Source organism: Podarcis liolepis (genome assembly GCF_965112155.1).
Source record: "Podarcis liolepis genome assembly, chromosome: 7".
Taxonomy (NCBI): domain Eukaryota; kingdom Metazoa; phylum Chordata; class Lepidosauria; order Squamata; family Lacertidae; genus Podarcis; species Podarcis liolepis.
In genome coordinates, this window is record NC_139561.1 from 77,225,024 (window position 1) to 77,238,619 (window position 13,596).

Here is a 13,596-nt window from a genome sequence, read left to right on the forward strand (position 1 = left end):
TTTCGCCAATGGGGCCTCCCCCCCAAAAATTGGTTTTGATTTTAAAAAAGGGACATGCACTTCCGGGTTTGACATGGTTGTAACCCAAAATGGTTGTAATCCAAAGCGGTTGCAAACCAAGGTACCACTGTCTCAGCTTTCCAGCGAAATGGTTTCTCTTCTCAGCTTAGGGACAGCCTCCCCCCTCCTTCTCCCCAGCCTGTGGAAGGACCAGACACAAATTCCTCTCCTCCTGACCCCTCAGCAAACCTTTATTTTCTTTCCCCTTCTCTCTCCCCTCCTCCGAAGTTTTTTAGGAGTGAGAGACTTTTCATCAGGCTCCTGACTGGAAATTACCTGGGCGGCTGCTGAGATTTCTTGTTGGTGTTGCTGGGAGAGGAAAGGGGGGGGGGGAGCACAGAGCAGGGTTAGGGTTCGAAGGTCGGCTGGAAGTTGCGTCCTTTCTCTTTCTCCCCCCACCCCACCATCTTCCCTTCAGGGAGGGAGAGAATGGGATGGGAGCTCTTTTCCTTCTGATCCTGGCATCCAAGGTGCGGGAAGAGCCCGGACACGAGGGGAGGGGTTAATGAATGAGGTCACTCTCTCTCCCTCCCTCCCTGCTCCAGGTGTGTGTTGGGTATGCGGGCGAAGAGCAGCCTGGAAGGGAGGGTTGTGTGCACCAGAAGGAGGGCAGCCTCGTAGCAGCTGCAGAGGGGATGTCGAATGAACACGCGTCACCGCTCGAAAGGGAGACCCGCGTTGATTTGAGAGCAGTTACTTACAACTCTTAGAGTAGCACCAGCTCTGCTTGCTGCTCCCTGGATTTTTCATGTTATTTATTCCCTTTGCAGCGGGGAAGAAGGGCAGCCTTCTCCGACATCATCAAGAGTAAAAATAAACGATTCTGCCCTCCCCCGCCTAGCAATGAGCTCAGAGTCTCCTTTAACGCAAACACGCTCAGAAAAACACAAAAAAACACGGAAATCATCAGAGCCCCAGGAGAACTGCTCACCTCCTTACCTGCTGCCAGTCCGGTTTTTTTGCAGTCAAGCTCAGTTCCCTCTTCGGAGGCTTTGCTTGCTGGTCTCTTAGGCTTTTCTCCGTCCAACTCTCTTCCTCGCTCTCGCTTTTATTCCCTCTCCCTCCCGGTCGTCGCACTAAAAAAAGGAAAGAAGAAAGCGAAAGTACGAGCGAGGACGAGATTGCAACGCACAGCCAGAGCCGCATTCCCCGCTAGAGGGAGCTCCAAGCAGCCTGATTGACAGCAGTGCAGCTGCCTTTAAAAGGGAAGGTCCCAAAGGCTCACTCGTGCCCTCAGGCATTATCCCTTCAATGGTTTCTACAGCCTCACACAGGGAGACTCGCCTTCCCTTCCCCCAGATGGTCCTCCAGCTTCCTGCAGCCTTGGGAGCTGGAGCTCTTTCCACACACATCCCCCAACACAGTTTCCTTGCAGACGGGGCAGGCAGGTAGCAGCTGCATCTGCCAAGCCAACTGAGAAGTGTCTGCAGGGGGGATTTCTTGCCCCACGCTCTGAGCGCCAGCAGAGGCTATTTTAATCTGAAATCTTTTGACACACTGTACTGCGGTAAGAGTTCAGACTCACAGTCAGGACCTAGCCCTGTCTAAGAAAGGATTTGCAAGAAGGAGGAGGACCTACAGCGACCCCCTTAACTTTCGTTTTCTCAGAAATCACCTGTTTGAGCAGAGCTGTGTGTTGGGCAGGGGAGGGGGAGAGGGGAACTTGTAAACAGGATCTAATTTCTGCTCCAAGATATTAAAAACCCAAAGCTACTTTCCCCTTTCAAGGTTATGCAGGGTATACAGTTGCAAATCTGTGAGGAGAATCAGAACTTACAGGGATAAACAGTTCTGTGTGACGTCACCAGCAGAGCATTTAGTAACAAATACATGCCTGCACCAGTTAATTAGGCTTTTGTCGGAGATAAGCTCAATGGTCCTTGGTGATTTAAAACTGCATAGGGGTTTTCAGTCTCTATTCGGGGTCTCCCATCAGAAGTATGTACCACACTTTTCCGTGTATAAGACTAGGGGTTTTTTTTAACCTTAAAATAATGTTTAAAAATTGGGTTCATCTTATACACGGATAGTGCACTGTACAAATTTCTTAATTTGTAGTCCCCCCCAAATAGGGGGCATCTTATACACGGGGGGGGGGGGGGTTATACATGGGAAAATGTAGTATGTCATTCCTAGATCAAAATTGGTGATACACGGTCATCACTACTGATCTTCAGTGCACATGTACAACAAGGCAAGTCTATCTGTGAGTTTATGCACATTCCCAGGCTATGGACCTTGACAGTGAAACCTGACAGGTCTGAGCAGCACTACATGTGAACCAATATAACATGCTTATGATGCTTTTGCATTCTCAGAATTTTCTGCAAGGCAAATGGGTCATGTGACAAAGGATGCCCAGGAGTTCCTCAGCAGACATGTTAGTGGCGAAAAGGCTCCCTTTAAGCAGAACAGAAGCACATGCTAATGCAATACGTTCACTGTCACATACACACACCCCCATCTATTTTGTTGCAAATAACCAGTGAGGTCTATGCAGAGACAGGGTTGGAAGAAAGAACCTGACACACTTCAGATATGAGGCAGAACCTTGTTGTCATTGCATTCTTACACTGTCTCCCAGCTCCACCTGGTATGCAGGCCGCCTGCCCGTGGACTGTCTTGCCAGAGTGGTGCATGCTCTAGTTATCTCCCACTTGCACTATTGCAATGCACTCTAATTGGGCCTACCTTTGAAGGTGACCCAGAAACTAGAACTAATCCAGAATGAGGCAGCTAGACCGGTGACTGGGAGTGGCCACCGAGACAATATAACACTGGTCCTGAAAGACCTACAAAGGGTTTTGTGTGAATGCATGCACATATAGATTTCTGAGAGATTGACAAGAGGCAGAATTCTTCACTTTATTGAAATACTACCAACTGCTGCTCAAACAACCTACTGGTAGAGACAGGCCCTAAGTAAATTGATTTTTCCACATAAACCACGGATTGTAAAGATGTCCATAAAAGTGCGTGGAAACCTATCGTTTAACTATTACAGTTTTCTTCTCTTTGTCAGATAAACTGAGCCATGAGGAATCACTGTCAAGGATCGTGCCATAACAATAGAAACCTAAACAAAAGACCTTGCTGAAGTGAAGTCTGCTTGGGATCAAAAGAAATTCGAAGCTGTTTTTTCATGATGAATTTTCATGAAAACTTTTTTAAAATGGAAATACCCAACTGATAGGGAGATGTGAGGAGCTGACCTTAAATATTGGAAAAATGAGAAACTGAAAAAATAATAAATTTGCCCACTTCTCTCAGGAGATTTTCCCGTATGCTGAAGGAAATACTTGCTGGCATTCTCCCTTCTACACAAATGTTAATGGGGCAGGAGTCCCTGTCCTCTTTTTCAACTCATCTCCCCCTCATCTCCTCTAAAATCTGCTCTGGGAAGTTGCACCCAGCTGGGAAGTTGTGCAAGTCATTTGCTTAGGTGAAGAGAAAACATGATGCAGACAGTGATGTTGAAACTGGAAGCTCCTGATATCCTTCAGAAGAAGGATATTGACAAGCTGGAACTTGTACAGAGGAGGGTGACCAAGATGACCAAAGCTCTGAAAACCAAGTCTTATGAGGAGCACTTGAAGAAGCTGGGTGTGTTTATCCTGGAAAAGAGGAGACTGAGAGGAGTTACGATAGCCATCTTTAAATATCTCAAGGGCTGTCACACAGAAGAGGGAATAAGCTTGTTTTCTTCTGCTCCAGAGGGTAGGGCCTGATCCAATGGCTTCATATTACAAGACTGAACATGAGGAAGAAATAGTTTATTTTTTAGAAACATTCTAACATTCTGCAGAGTGCAGAGCAGCTATAGAGCCCACATGACAAGCTGGCTTTGCAAGCCAGGCAGACAAGAAGGACACCAAACTCTCCTCAGAGTGTTCCCAGACTGACAGCAAAGCCCGTGTCTTATCTGACATCCTCAGCTTTAGGGGACATCATGCAGGGGGGCACTGGGCACAGGTTCCTTCAAGGGTTTCTACAGCCTCACGCAGAGAGACTCGCCTTCCCTTCCCCCATCTTGTCCTCCAGCTTCCTGAAGCCTTGGGAGCTGGAGCTCTTCGCCACCCCCACCCTCCAACTCCCTCTCAGTGCAGATGGGGCAGGCAGGTAGTTGCCGTTTCCCGTCTGTGTCTCTTGGGGTTTGGGCCTCTCTTCTACACTGGCCCCTGACAGGGATCCCCCCACCTTCCTATCGGGACACAGTTTTGCCCCTGCCTCCCGCATACAAAGCAACTGTGTGTCTCCCAACGCCATGGACTCCCTTCTTTCCATGCCATCCTAGTCTTCCCTCTTTCTACCGAGCCAATCTGCATTGGTTCAACTGCTTGCCCCTGGCTGGATGGGTCGCCCATCCCTGGCACAGAAAGACTCGGAGTGTGCCTCCTTACTAGTGAAGGCCCCCCAGCCCCCCTCTTTTCTAACGTCCGTTGCTCCTGACGTAACCCCAGCTGTAGGGAGGCTCTGACTAACTCGTCCAGCGACTGCATGGGTTGCATCTTCGCCATCTCATCCAGGATCAATGGGTTCAATCCTGCTACGTACATGGCTGCCAGTGGTCCCGTGTTCTGTCCCGAGCCAACTCTTTGCAATAAGGCATTGAAAGCAGTCCAATAAGAGGCCACAGAGCTCCCCCCCCTCCAATTGCAGATTCAACAGTTGTTTCTCAGCCGCTGCATGCTCCATGGGGCTCTTGAACATTGCATCCATCTGTCCCCAGAATTCCCGCAGCTTTCCCAGCATGCTGTGCTGGCCCTCCATTAAAGTGATGGCCCAGTCCTTCGCTGGTCCTTCCAGCCAGCTTATCAGATAAGATATCCGCTGTCTGTCCAAGCTAAATTTGGCTGATCTCACATCCAAGATGTAATTGGATTTCGTTTTAAGGGCAGCATAACGTTCTGTGTCCCCACTGAATTTTGCAGGATGAACCCCAGGCCCCTTGCCAGCCCTGAGGTCCCTTTCAGCCTGTGTGTTCCTCCTTTGTTCATCTAGAGCTCCTGCTAGCGTATCGAGCTGTGATTTGAGTTGCCCTGTGTAGCTTCTCAATTCTATTATGGGGTCCGTGGGCTCTCCTGCCCCTCCCTCTGCTCCCCTAGCTGCATTCCCCACGTTCCGCACTTGCCTTTCCATCACGTTCTCTGTTGGCCTCCGGCATGAGAGAAAAAATGAGTCCGGGCAATCTGTTATGGCTTGGTCTCTCCCACAAACGTGAGACGAATCTGGCTGTTAATTATTTCAGATTTATTGCTAAAGCAACAAACTAAGACGGAGCTTCTCTACTCACCACCCTCCCCAGAAGATGGAGTTGCCCGGCTCAGCTGCTCCCCCTACCCCAACACGGAAGCCCCCACCTTCTCTTCCCCTATCTTTCGTGCATCTCTGCTCCTTTTGAAATCCTAAGAGATTTGGCAGAGCGTATTTCCTGCATTCCCACGTCTTGCCCACTATCGTAGTTCTCACACATCTATCTGTCCCTTTGGTCAGAGCTCAGATTACAGCTGCTCTCCCCCTCCTCTCTGCTATCTGCTGTTAACTGTCCTCTCCCTCTGCCTGCTTCTTCTCCTCCTGTCAGCATCCAGAAATTGAGCTGGATCTGATGCACAGCGCAAGTGAAATATGTTCTTAAATAAACTGAAATTTGGCTAACAACACTTGGCTCTAGAGTCCCTGCTGCCATACTTGTCCCAAGTCTCTTTCTCAGTTGCCATAATTCTCCTCATGAAGTTCCATTCTCAGCACCAACATGGAACTTACCGCAAGTCCCTTGCAGTTTGCTCTCAGCTGTTCAGAAAGCCAAAGCAGCATTGTAAATCAGATGGTGTTGGGCAGAGTCTGAGAAGCTTTTGCTCAGACTGATCGATCACAGGTCCGTGCAAACCTAAGGTTACCTGGGGAGACGCTTTGCCACTTTTTGAGGGCTTCCAAGTGGCAGATTGAAGTGCTTGCTTAGTAATGTATATATTGCTTGCTGTTTAGAATAAAATCTTAAATCTTCTCACTCACTTGTGTTCTGTATTGCCTCTCAATCTCAGTTTAAAAGAACCACCTAGCATTTGGCAAGACAAGCACTCATAATAAGCAGTGGCGTAGCGTGGGTTGTCAGCACCCGGGGCAAGGCAAGTAATTTGCGCCCCCTAACCCGTGGATTTTAGCACTCGAGTGCGAGCGCGCCCCCCCAGATGTTGCACCTGGCCCCCTGCACCCCCCCACGCTACGCCACTGGGGCTGGGGGCGAGCGAAGGAGCCAAGGACCCCCCCCAAAGGCTCAGCAGGAATTTATTAAATTTATTATTTGCGGAGCCCCCGCGGGCCGAGGCAGCCGAAGCCCCCTCCCCTCGGGCGCCTCCCCGCACCCTCCTCTCCTTGGGCTGTAGGTGGAGCTCCAGATCCGGGCTTGGCGAGCGCCTCTCCTCCTCCCGGCTGGGTCCGGGGGCTTCCAGCCGAGCTCCGTCCTCGCCCCCCCCCCCCCGCGGCTGAGACTTGCGCTGAGAGCCGGAGCCAGCGACGCCCCCTTCTGCCGGGAGACCCTCGCCCGCCCGCCGGCTTCCTCTCGGAGGGTTTTGGGGAGCGCAGGGCGCAGCGAGGCCCCTCGGAGCTCTCCTCCCTCCCAGTCGGCCGAAGCAGCCGCCGCCTGTGGCTGGGCCGAGGGGATGGCGTCGGCATCGGGGTGCGGAGGCTGCCCGTGCCCGGCCAGGCGTCGGTGGCGGCGTCGGCGCTGCTGCAGCGGCTGCTCCTCCTGCGAGCAGTGAGTGGAGCGCAGCCGCAGCAGCGGCGGCAGCGGGGCGCGCGCGCTAGGGCGCAAGGCTGGCGGTGGCGGCGGGGAGCCCGGCGGAGGAAGGAACTTGTCGCTTCCCTCTGGACTCGAGCCCCCCCCCAGATGTTGCGCCCAGTGCGGCCGGCACCCCCCATGCTATGCCACTGATAATAAGCATTGCCAACAGCGTACTAAAGAACTGAGGATAAAACATTCCACAAATAAGAGCTGGTGTTGCTGACTCCCAGCTTGATGCATAGCCAAGGCATAGCCATCTCTTAGTGCAGCTGCTAGTAGCTGTCAGTGTAGCCACCTCCGACAGCTGGAGAAACTTGGATTTTTATCTCAGCAGCTGGTAAAATCACGTATGGACTATAACAATCTCAAAATCAATTGGCTAGTGCTTGGAATGAACAAGTTCAATGTGCACTGAATTAGTTTGAAAAAACATCTGAACTACATGAGAAAGTAGTTCCCATACTTGCTGGGTAAACTGAACATGAATTAAGTTGATGTTGGGGCAAAATGAAGAATGATTTCTGGCTCATCTTCAAGTTCATTGCCACTTTCTAAGTGCTTTAGAGTATTTCTACAAAAAAAAATTGCCAAAGGTAATTTGGATTAACTTGAAGTGAACTGAACATAAAGAGAACTGGCTTGTTTCATAAAGGGATTAACATGAATGGGAATTAGTTCTTTTACGGACATGTTGAACTTGAACTAGTTCCAAGCTCTGATATGGACAGAGACCTGATTTCAAGTCTTGTTTGTTCTGATGTTGTTGTCTCTGGTTTCTTTGTTTTCTCAAAAACCAAGAAACGAAAAAAGGAAAATAAAAAGCACATATCCCTTAAAAACAAAACAAAATGAAAACAAAGAAAGAATAAGAAACACCTATCTGGAGTTATTTGTTGCAGGAGGACACCCAAAACTCCCTCTACTCCAACTATGTTGAAGATGAACCAGTCTTCCTCTGTTTCATAGCATCCTAAAATACAATGAAATTTGTGGGTATGTGTATGCTTACTTCCCGAGGAAAAACCCTCCCCAAAGGCTCAGGCTTCCCCTACCCACCCAGCCAGCTGGTGAAGTAAAGAAAAGATTAATCATTACAACAAGGAGGCTAAGAGAAAACAGGCTTGTGGTTCAGATTAGGACAGCTAAATTTGGACCGTTGCCTACAGCTTTCCCATGCCTGAATTAAATGATTTTTTAAAACAAAAATTAGAACAGTTGGGGAAATAATTGCAGTAGGGAGGATTCAGAGGAAAAAAACATTTCTTAAAATTTTAATATTTATTATTTAATTGAGATTAAGTAAATAAGGCAAAAGGAAAGAATAGCAATCAACGGAGGAAGAGAATACGCTAAAACATTTTATAAAGCACCAATAACAAAATAACCACAAAATATACTAAAGGCTACAAAACTATATAGTATATTTTTGCATGGATAAGCATGTCTCGCAGGATCCCACCCAAGACGATATCTGTGTTAGATCTTGTTTAATTTGAACTGCTTCAGATTTTGATATCTTCTCATTAAGATCAGTAACTTTTTGATCCAGGGCTGTAATTTTAAGATTCACCTTTGCTAAATTATCCTTCAGACATTAATTCTGCATCACAATTAACTTAAGCGTATCAGCAATAGAACTTTCTGAAGCCATTTCTCTTCTCTTCTTTTCTCCATTCTTTAGGTTTTGCTGCTGCAAACTTGCTCCATGGCGGAGGGGGAGACATCCATGTTTTAACCCTGACAGGTAGGAGATAAGAAACCTCTAAACTGGATAAAAATTGCCCAGGCAGGCTACTGATTAAGCGTTGCTACAATAGGGCTGCCATATGTGTGGGATTCATCCATTGGAAGTAGTGTCCAAGCAGAATTCTTGAAAATGGGTAAAAATGATTGTGAAATGTCAGAAGTGTTGATTTTTTGGGGTAGATTTCCTTTAAAATAGCTCAAGAACTTCTTTTGTTTTGGGGGGATTTTGCCAAAATAGCTCATCAACTTTGCCCTCCCCACCTCATCTCTATAATTTTGCCCCCCGCCCCAAATAAGCGAAAAGCTCAACAACTTTTGTGTCCGGATTTTCACTTTTTGAAATATGGCAACCCTACGAGTGCTGAGCTGAAGAGTAATAAAGGGAGCATGCTAGGACGCCATGTTGCAAGACCAGAAGTCGAACTTGTGAAGAAAGCAATTGATTGATGCTGTGGTAGAAAGATGAGATAATGCATGTTGTACCTGGATGTCTCTTCCCAGGTAGATGTATTGGCTGTTTACTTGCGTCTCTTGGGCTCAGCAGCCTTTGCCATAACTTTCTCTGCATCTTTCACAGCATTTTCCAGGAAATCCTTCAGCAAGTAGAATGTGGTAATAAAAGAACTGCTCCCACCATAGAGAGACCCCAACACAGGTATGAAATCCAGAACCAGCTCTACCACTGTGATTGCTCCCCACATTGCTGACCTCTTCAAGATAGCCATGGCAAATTCTGCCGTGATCGTACCGGTGCTTGGGGTATGTTCAATAGTAGATTTCAACTCCTCAACAGGTTTCCCCACACGATTTGCTAGTATATTGAGAGAATTTTCATCCAACCCAAAAACTTTGCAGATATGTATCATTGTTGAAACCACAATGGCAATGTCACACCCAAGTGAGAGGAATGGGACAGGAATGAACCCAACAGTACAACTCACCATGGCTGTTTTCCATATCAGGCTCTTCATAGCAGCCTTTTTCTTTGTAATGCTATCTTTTGTTAAAATTGGAAGACACATAATTAAAGCATCTCTCTTGATTTCATCCTGTTCCTTTTCAAAGGTCTCTTGAAGGAGGGGGAAATCATACTTGCTCAAATCCCACCTTGATATCAGAAAGACCCTTGGAGAAGACTCACCTAATGCCTTCAAATTATCATAGCTATCTTTCTGTATAATGCCAAGTGTCTTCTTCTCAGACTGCATCATCTCATGGGTGTCCTCCACATTGATGCGTTTTGACCGCCTGTAGTTATCAATATCGATATCCACTTTGCTGCGCACATAGTAGAATTTCTTCTTATTTTTACGGATCTCTAGAGCCAATTTGGTGTCATCCTCAGTGAAGCGCCCTGAGGCGATGATGATGAAAAAATCATACTTGCTGAAATTGACCTTCTTTAGGTATTCCTTTGCACTAAAATTATTTGTTCCAATTCCTGGTAGATCCCAAAATTTGACTTGGGGGAATGTGGGGCATGTATATTCTTGTGGCACCATTGTTGTTTCTGTCACCCCTGTCAGAGCTGCACCCTCTTCATCATCTCCCATTCCTCGCAGGGCATTGACAAAAGATGATTTCCCAGCTCCTGCTCTTCCTGTGATGGCAATTTCCAACGTGATGTTATTTAATAAATTTGACTGCTGTTGAGCTTCAGCTGAAACAGCTTCAAATGTTTTTTTCTCCAAAGCAGCCTTCATTTCAGCAAGGTCTTTTGTTAATTTTTCTATTATTATGGCAGGATCCATGACAGGGATTCCTTGTGGCTCAGTTTATCTGAGAAGGAGAAGAAAACTCTAATAGTTAAATGATACCTTTCCACACACTTTTCTGGTCATCTTTACAATCCATGGTTTATGTGGGAAAATCAATTTACTTAGGACATGTCTCTGAGACTAGTGGGTTGTTTGAGCAGCAGTTGGTAGTATTTCAATAAAGTGAAGAATTGTGCCTGTTGTCAATCTCTCAGAAATCTATATGTGCATGCATTCACACATAACCCTTAAAACATGTTTATGTGAGATGTGCATCTTTTTTGAACTCAAATTGTTCATTCCTCTAAGGAGGCATGGCCAAACATGGCCCTCCAGCTGTTTTGGAACTACAACTCCCATCATCAATGACCACTAGTCCCGTTAGCCTGGGATGATGGGAGTTGTAGTCCCAAAACAGCTGGAGGGCCGGGTTTGGCCATGCCTCCTCTAGAGATTTGACTAAAGGAAGCATTTACACACACACTAAGGATTCCTCTCTTCTTTTGCTAAAACTTTGGGTAAAACACTTAATAAATAAATAAGCCAATGCACTGTGCATATCCCTAGTATATTCTGCCCAAGCCTTGTTCTGCCACTTTCACAAAAGTCACCATAAAATGAAGAATATTTTTAGAAATGTCACCAAGGGGGAGAAAAAAAAGGAGTCAATGGGTAGGAATAAGTGATGCAGAAAGAGCCCAGAAATATTCTTAAAGTGCAGTACTGGGGAAAATATCCACATTGGGTTCTTGTCAACTAACCTTTACACAGCGACAACTCAATGAAATTAATAACCATGCCTAAGGTCCATTAATTTTAATAGGTCTACTCTGAGTAAATGTTATTTGAAGACAACCCATTACGAGCAACATTATCTTGTACCGAAAGCCATATAAATATAATGAATAAATGAATGAAATACCGCTTAAAGGAAAAAAGAGCATAAAATCGATTTTAGATTTAAAGACATTCTGAGTACTTAATTGCATGATACATTAAGTGTGGGGTGTTATCAGTGGGGTTTTGTTTGTTTGAATTGATATGGGGAGGTGATTTTGCAGCAGGACTAAAGTGCATGGGGAAGGGAAGTTTCATCTTTGGTACCACAGTGATGGAAGGACAAAGAAAGCCCCGAGAGGGCGACTCGGGAAAGTCGTAGAATCATAGTACTGTAGAGTTGGAAGAGACCCTGAGGGTCATCTAGTCCAACTCCCCTGCAGGGCAGGGACCTGCAGCCTTGGTGTTATCAGCACCGTGGTCTAACCCACATAGCTATCCATGCTCATTAGGCAGCACAGCACCTACCCAGAACGAAGAGAAGCTCCAGCATCTTCTGGCCTGCCCTGCCTCGAACCCTTGCCATGCAGTTTTTCTAATCAGAAGTGGTGCACATTTTTACACAACAGCAAGTGCTGGGACACAGCTGTGTTCCTGCTGCTTTCTTGAAGGAACTGGGGGGGGGGGGGTCTGCAGAGGGATGTATTGAATTAACACGCAAAAGGGTGGCATTGGCTTCAGGGCAGTTACTTAAAACTCTTATGCTTTGCTTCTGCACTAAGGGGCAGCCCAGATGGTCTCTGCCTCTTCAGCACTCAGGGCATGGAGAATAAAAGTTGCTGTATTCCTCTGTTCTGCACCCCGTTCCCGCTCTGACAAAGAGGGTGGGGTAGGGTTGCCAGACGTTCCCAGTACAATATGCATGTGTGCATGGCCCCAGGGTCTTTTGCCTCACCATCCTCACTACTGACTCCCTGTTGCTACTCAGCTTCAAAGAAAAAAACAGACAAAACAAGTGTCCCTGGGTTCATTGGGAAAAAAACCTGGTGACCATAGGGTGAACTGCATTGCAATGCTAATAAACGTCTTTTATTAAACTTGTCGGGGGGAGGGGATTAGTAGCACGAGCTCTACTTGCTCCCTGGTGATGGCATGTTATTTATTCCCTTTGCTGCGGGGAAGAAGGGCAGCCTTCTCCAACATCATTGTTAATAATATTATTATTGTTGTTTATAATATGATATGATATATGATATCACAGTAGCTATAATGTAATGCTTAATATAATAATAAATATGTAAAAAATAACAATAAAAAGGTAAAAGGTAGACGACGACAACAACAATTGTATCTGTCACCCACCAAAAAGGAGCTCAGAGTCTCCTTTAACCCAAACAAGCTCAAAAAGAAACGCAAAGTTCAACTCCTTACCTGCTGCCGAACCGATTTTTTGCAGCCAAGCTCAGTCCTCTTCTCGGAGGTTTTGCTTCGAGGTTTCTCGTGCTTTTCTCCGTCCTGCTATCTCCCTCTGTCTCCCTTTTGTACCCTCTCTCCCTCCTGACCCTCACACTACTAAAAGCAAAAAGGAAACACCTGAGCAGCACCTGAGTTGTCGGCACTTCTTACTACAGCTGTGTGGAATATTTGCAAAGTACCGTAGAAATTTCCTTTAAAAAAAAAAAAACACCTTTCCAATTAATCAGGTCCATTGATTTCAGCTGGTATGCTCTGAGCATGAGTATATTGGATAAAATCCTTTGGCTGGGGTGTAAATGGCAAGCTGGGGGAGCAGAGCAGCGCTATGAGGAGAATTCGGCTGATCAGGGCAGGTGACGTCCATGGTTGCACAACCAGAACAGCATCTGCAGTACATCAGATGTGCACTGGGCACAGACTTATTAATATAAGAATGCAATGACAACAAGGTTCTGCCTCATGTCTGAAGTGTGTCAAGTTCTTTCTTCCAACCCGCTCTCCTGTTATTTGCATTAAAAAGATGGGGGGGGGGGGTTGGCAGTGAAAGGATTTCATTAGCATGTGCAGAGATACTTTGTTCTGCTTAGGGAGCCCTTTCAGCACTAACTTGTCTACTGAGGGCCTCCTGCACATCATTGATCACGTGACCCATTTGCATTGCAGAAAATGCTGAGAATGGAAAAGCATCATAAGGGGTGTTATATTGGTTCACATGCTCAGACCTGTCAGGTTTCACTGTCAAGTTCCATGAACTGGGAATGTCCATAAAGTCACAGATGGGCTGTGCCTTGTTGTAGCTGTGCACTGAAGATCAGCAGTGATCACTGGTTTTGATCTTGGAATGACATACAGTGGTACCTCAGGTTACATACCCTTCAGGTTACAGACTCCGCTAACCCAGAAATAGTGCTTCAGGTTAAGAACTTTGCTTCAGGATGAGAACAGAAATTGCGCGGCAGCAGCAGGAGGCCCCATTAGTTTAATTGGTGCTTCAGGTTA

The 13,596-nt window shown here is 46.6% G+C and overlaps 2 protein-coding genes across 8 annotated transcripts in view; both read right to left on the reverse strand.

Annotated features, from left to right (window-relative positions):
- Positions 1 to 13,596, reverse strand: part of LOC310712383 (interferon-inducible GTPase 5-like) — a 323,482-nt gene that overhangs the window by 28,940 nt on the left and 280,946 nt on the right. The window contains exons 1-2 of one of the 4 annotated variants that reach the window (XM_083515366.1): positions 12,553 to 12,691; positions 8,101 to 10,366 (exon numbers count right to left, since the gene is read on the reverse strand). The exons of 2 other annotated variants lie outside the window; for them this stretch is intronic. In XM_083515366.1, the coding sequence (XP_083371492.1) occupies positions 9,106 to 10,338 (1,233 nt within the window). In that variant the 5' untranslated portion in view covers positions 10,339 to 10,366; positions 12,553 to 12,691 and the 3' untranslated portion in view covers positions 8,101 to 9,105. Of the gene's footprint in view, positions 1 to 8,100; positions 10,367 to 12,552; positions 12,692 to 13,596 lie in introns of those variants that run through there. One more of the 4 variants, XM_083515375.1, reaches the window with a different exon arrangement.
- LOC310712385 (interferon-inducible GTPase 5-like) overlaps positions 1 to 13,596 on the reverse strand; it is a 190,647-nt gene that overhangs the window by 3,682 nt on the left and 173,369 nt on the right. The window contains exon 2 of one of the 4 annotated variants that reach the window (XM_083515386.1): positions 1,000 to 1,136. Coding sequence is in view for 1 of the 4 variants with exons in the window: in XM_083515381.1 (XP_083371507.1) it covers positions 992 to 1,206 (215 nt within the window). In the remaining 3 variants the exon portion in view is untranslated. Of the gene's footprint in view, positions 1 to 336; positions 360 to 991; positions 1,272 to 13,596 lie in introns of those variants that run through there. The other 3 variants (XM_083515388.1, XM_083515381.1, XM_083515387.1) reach the window with 3 other exon arrangements.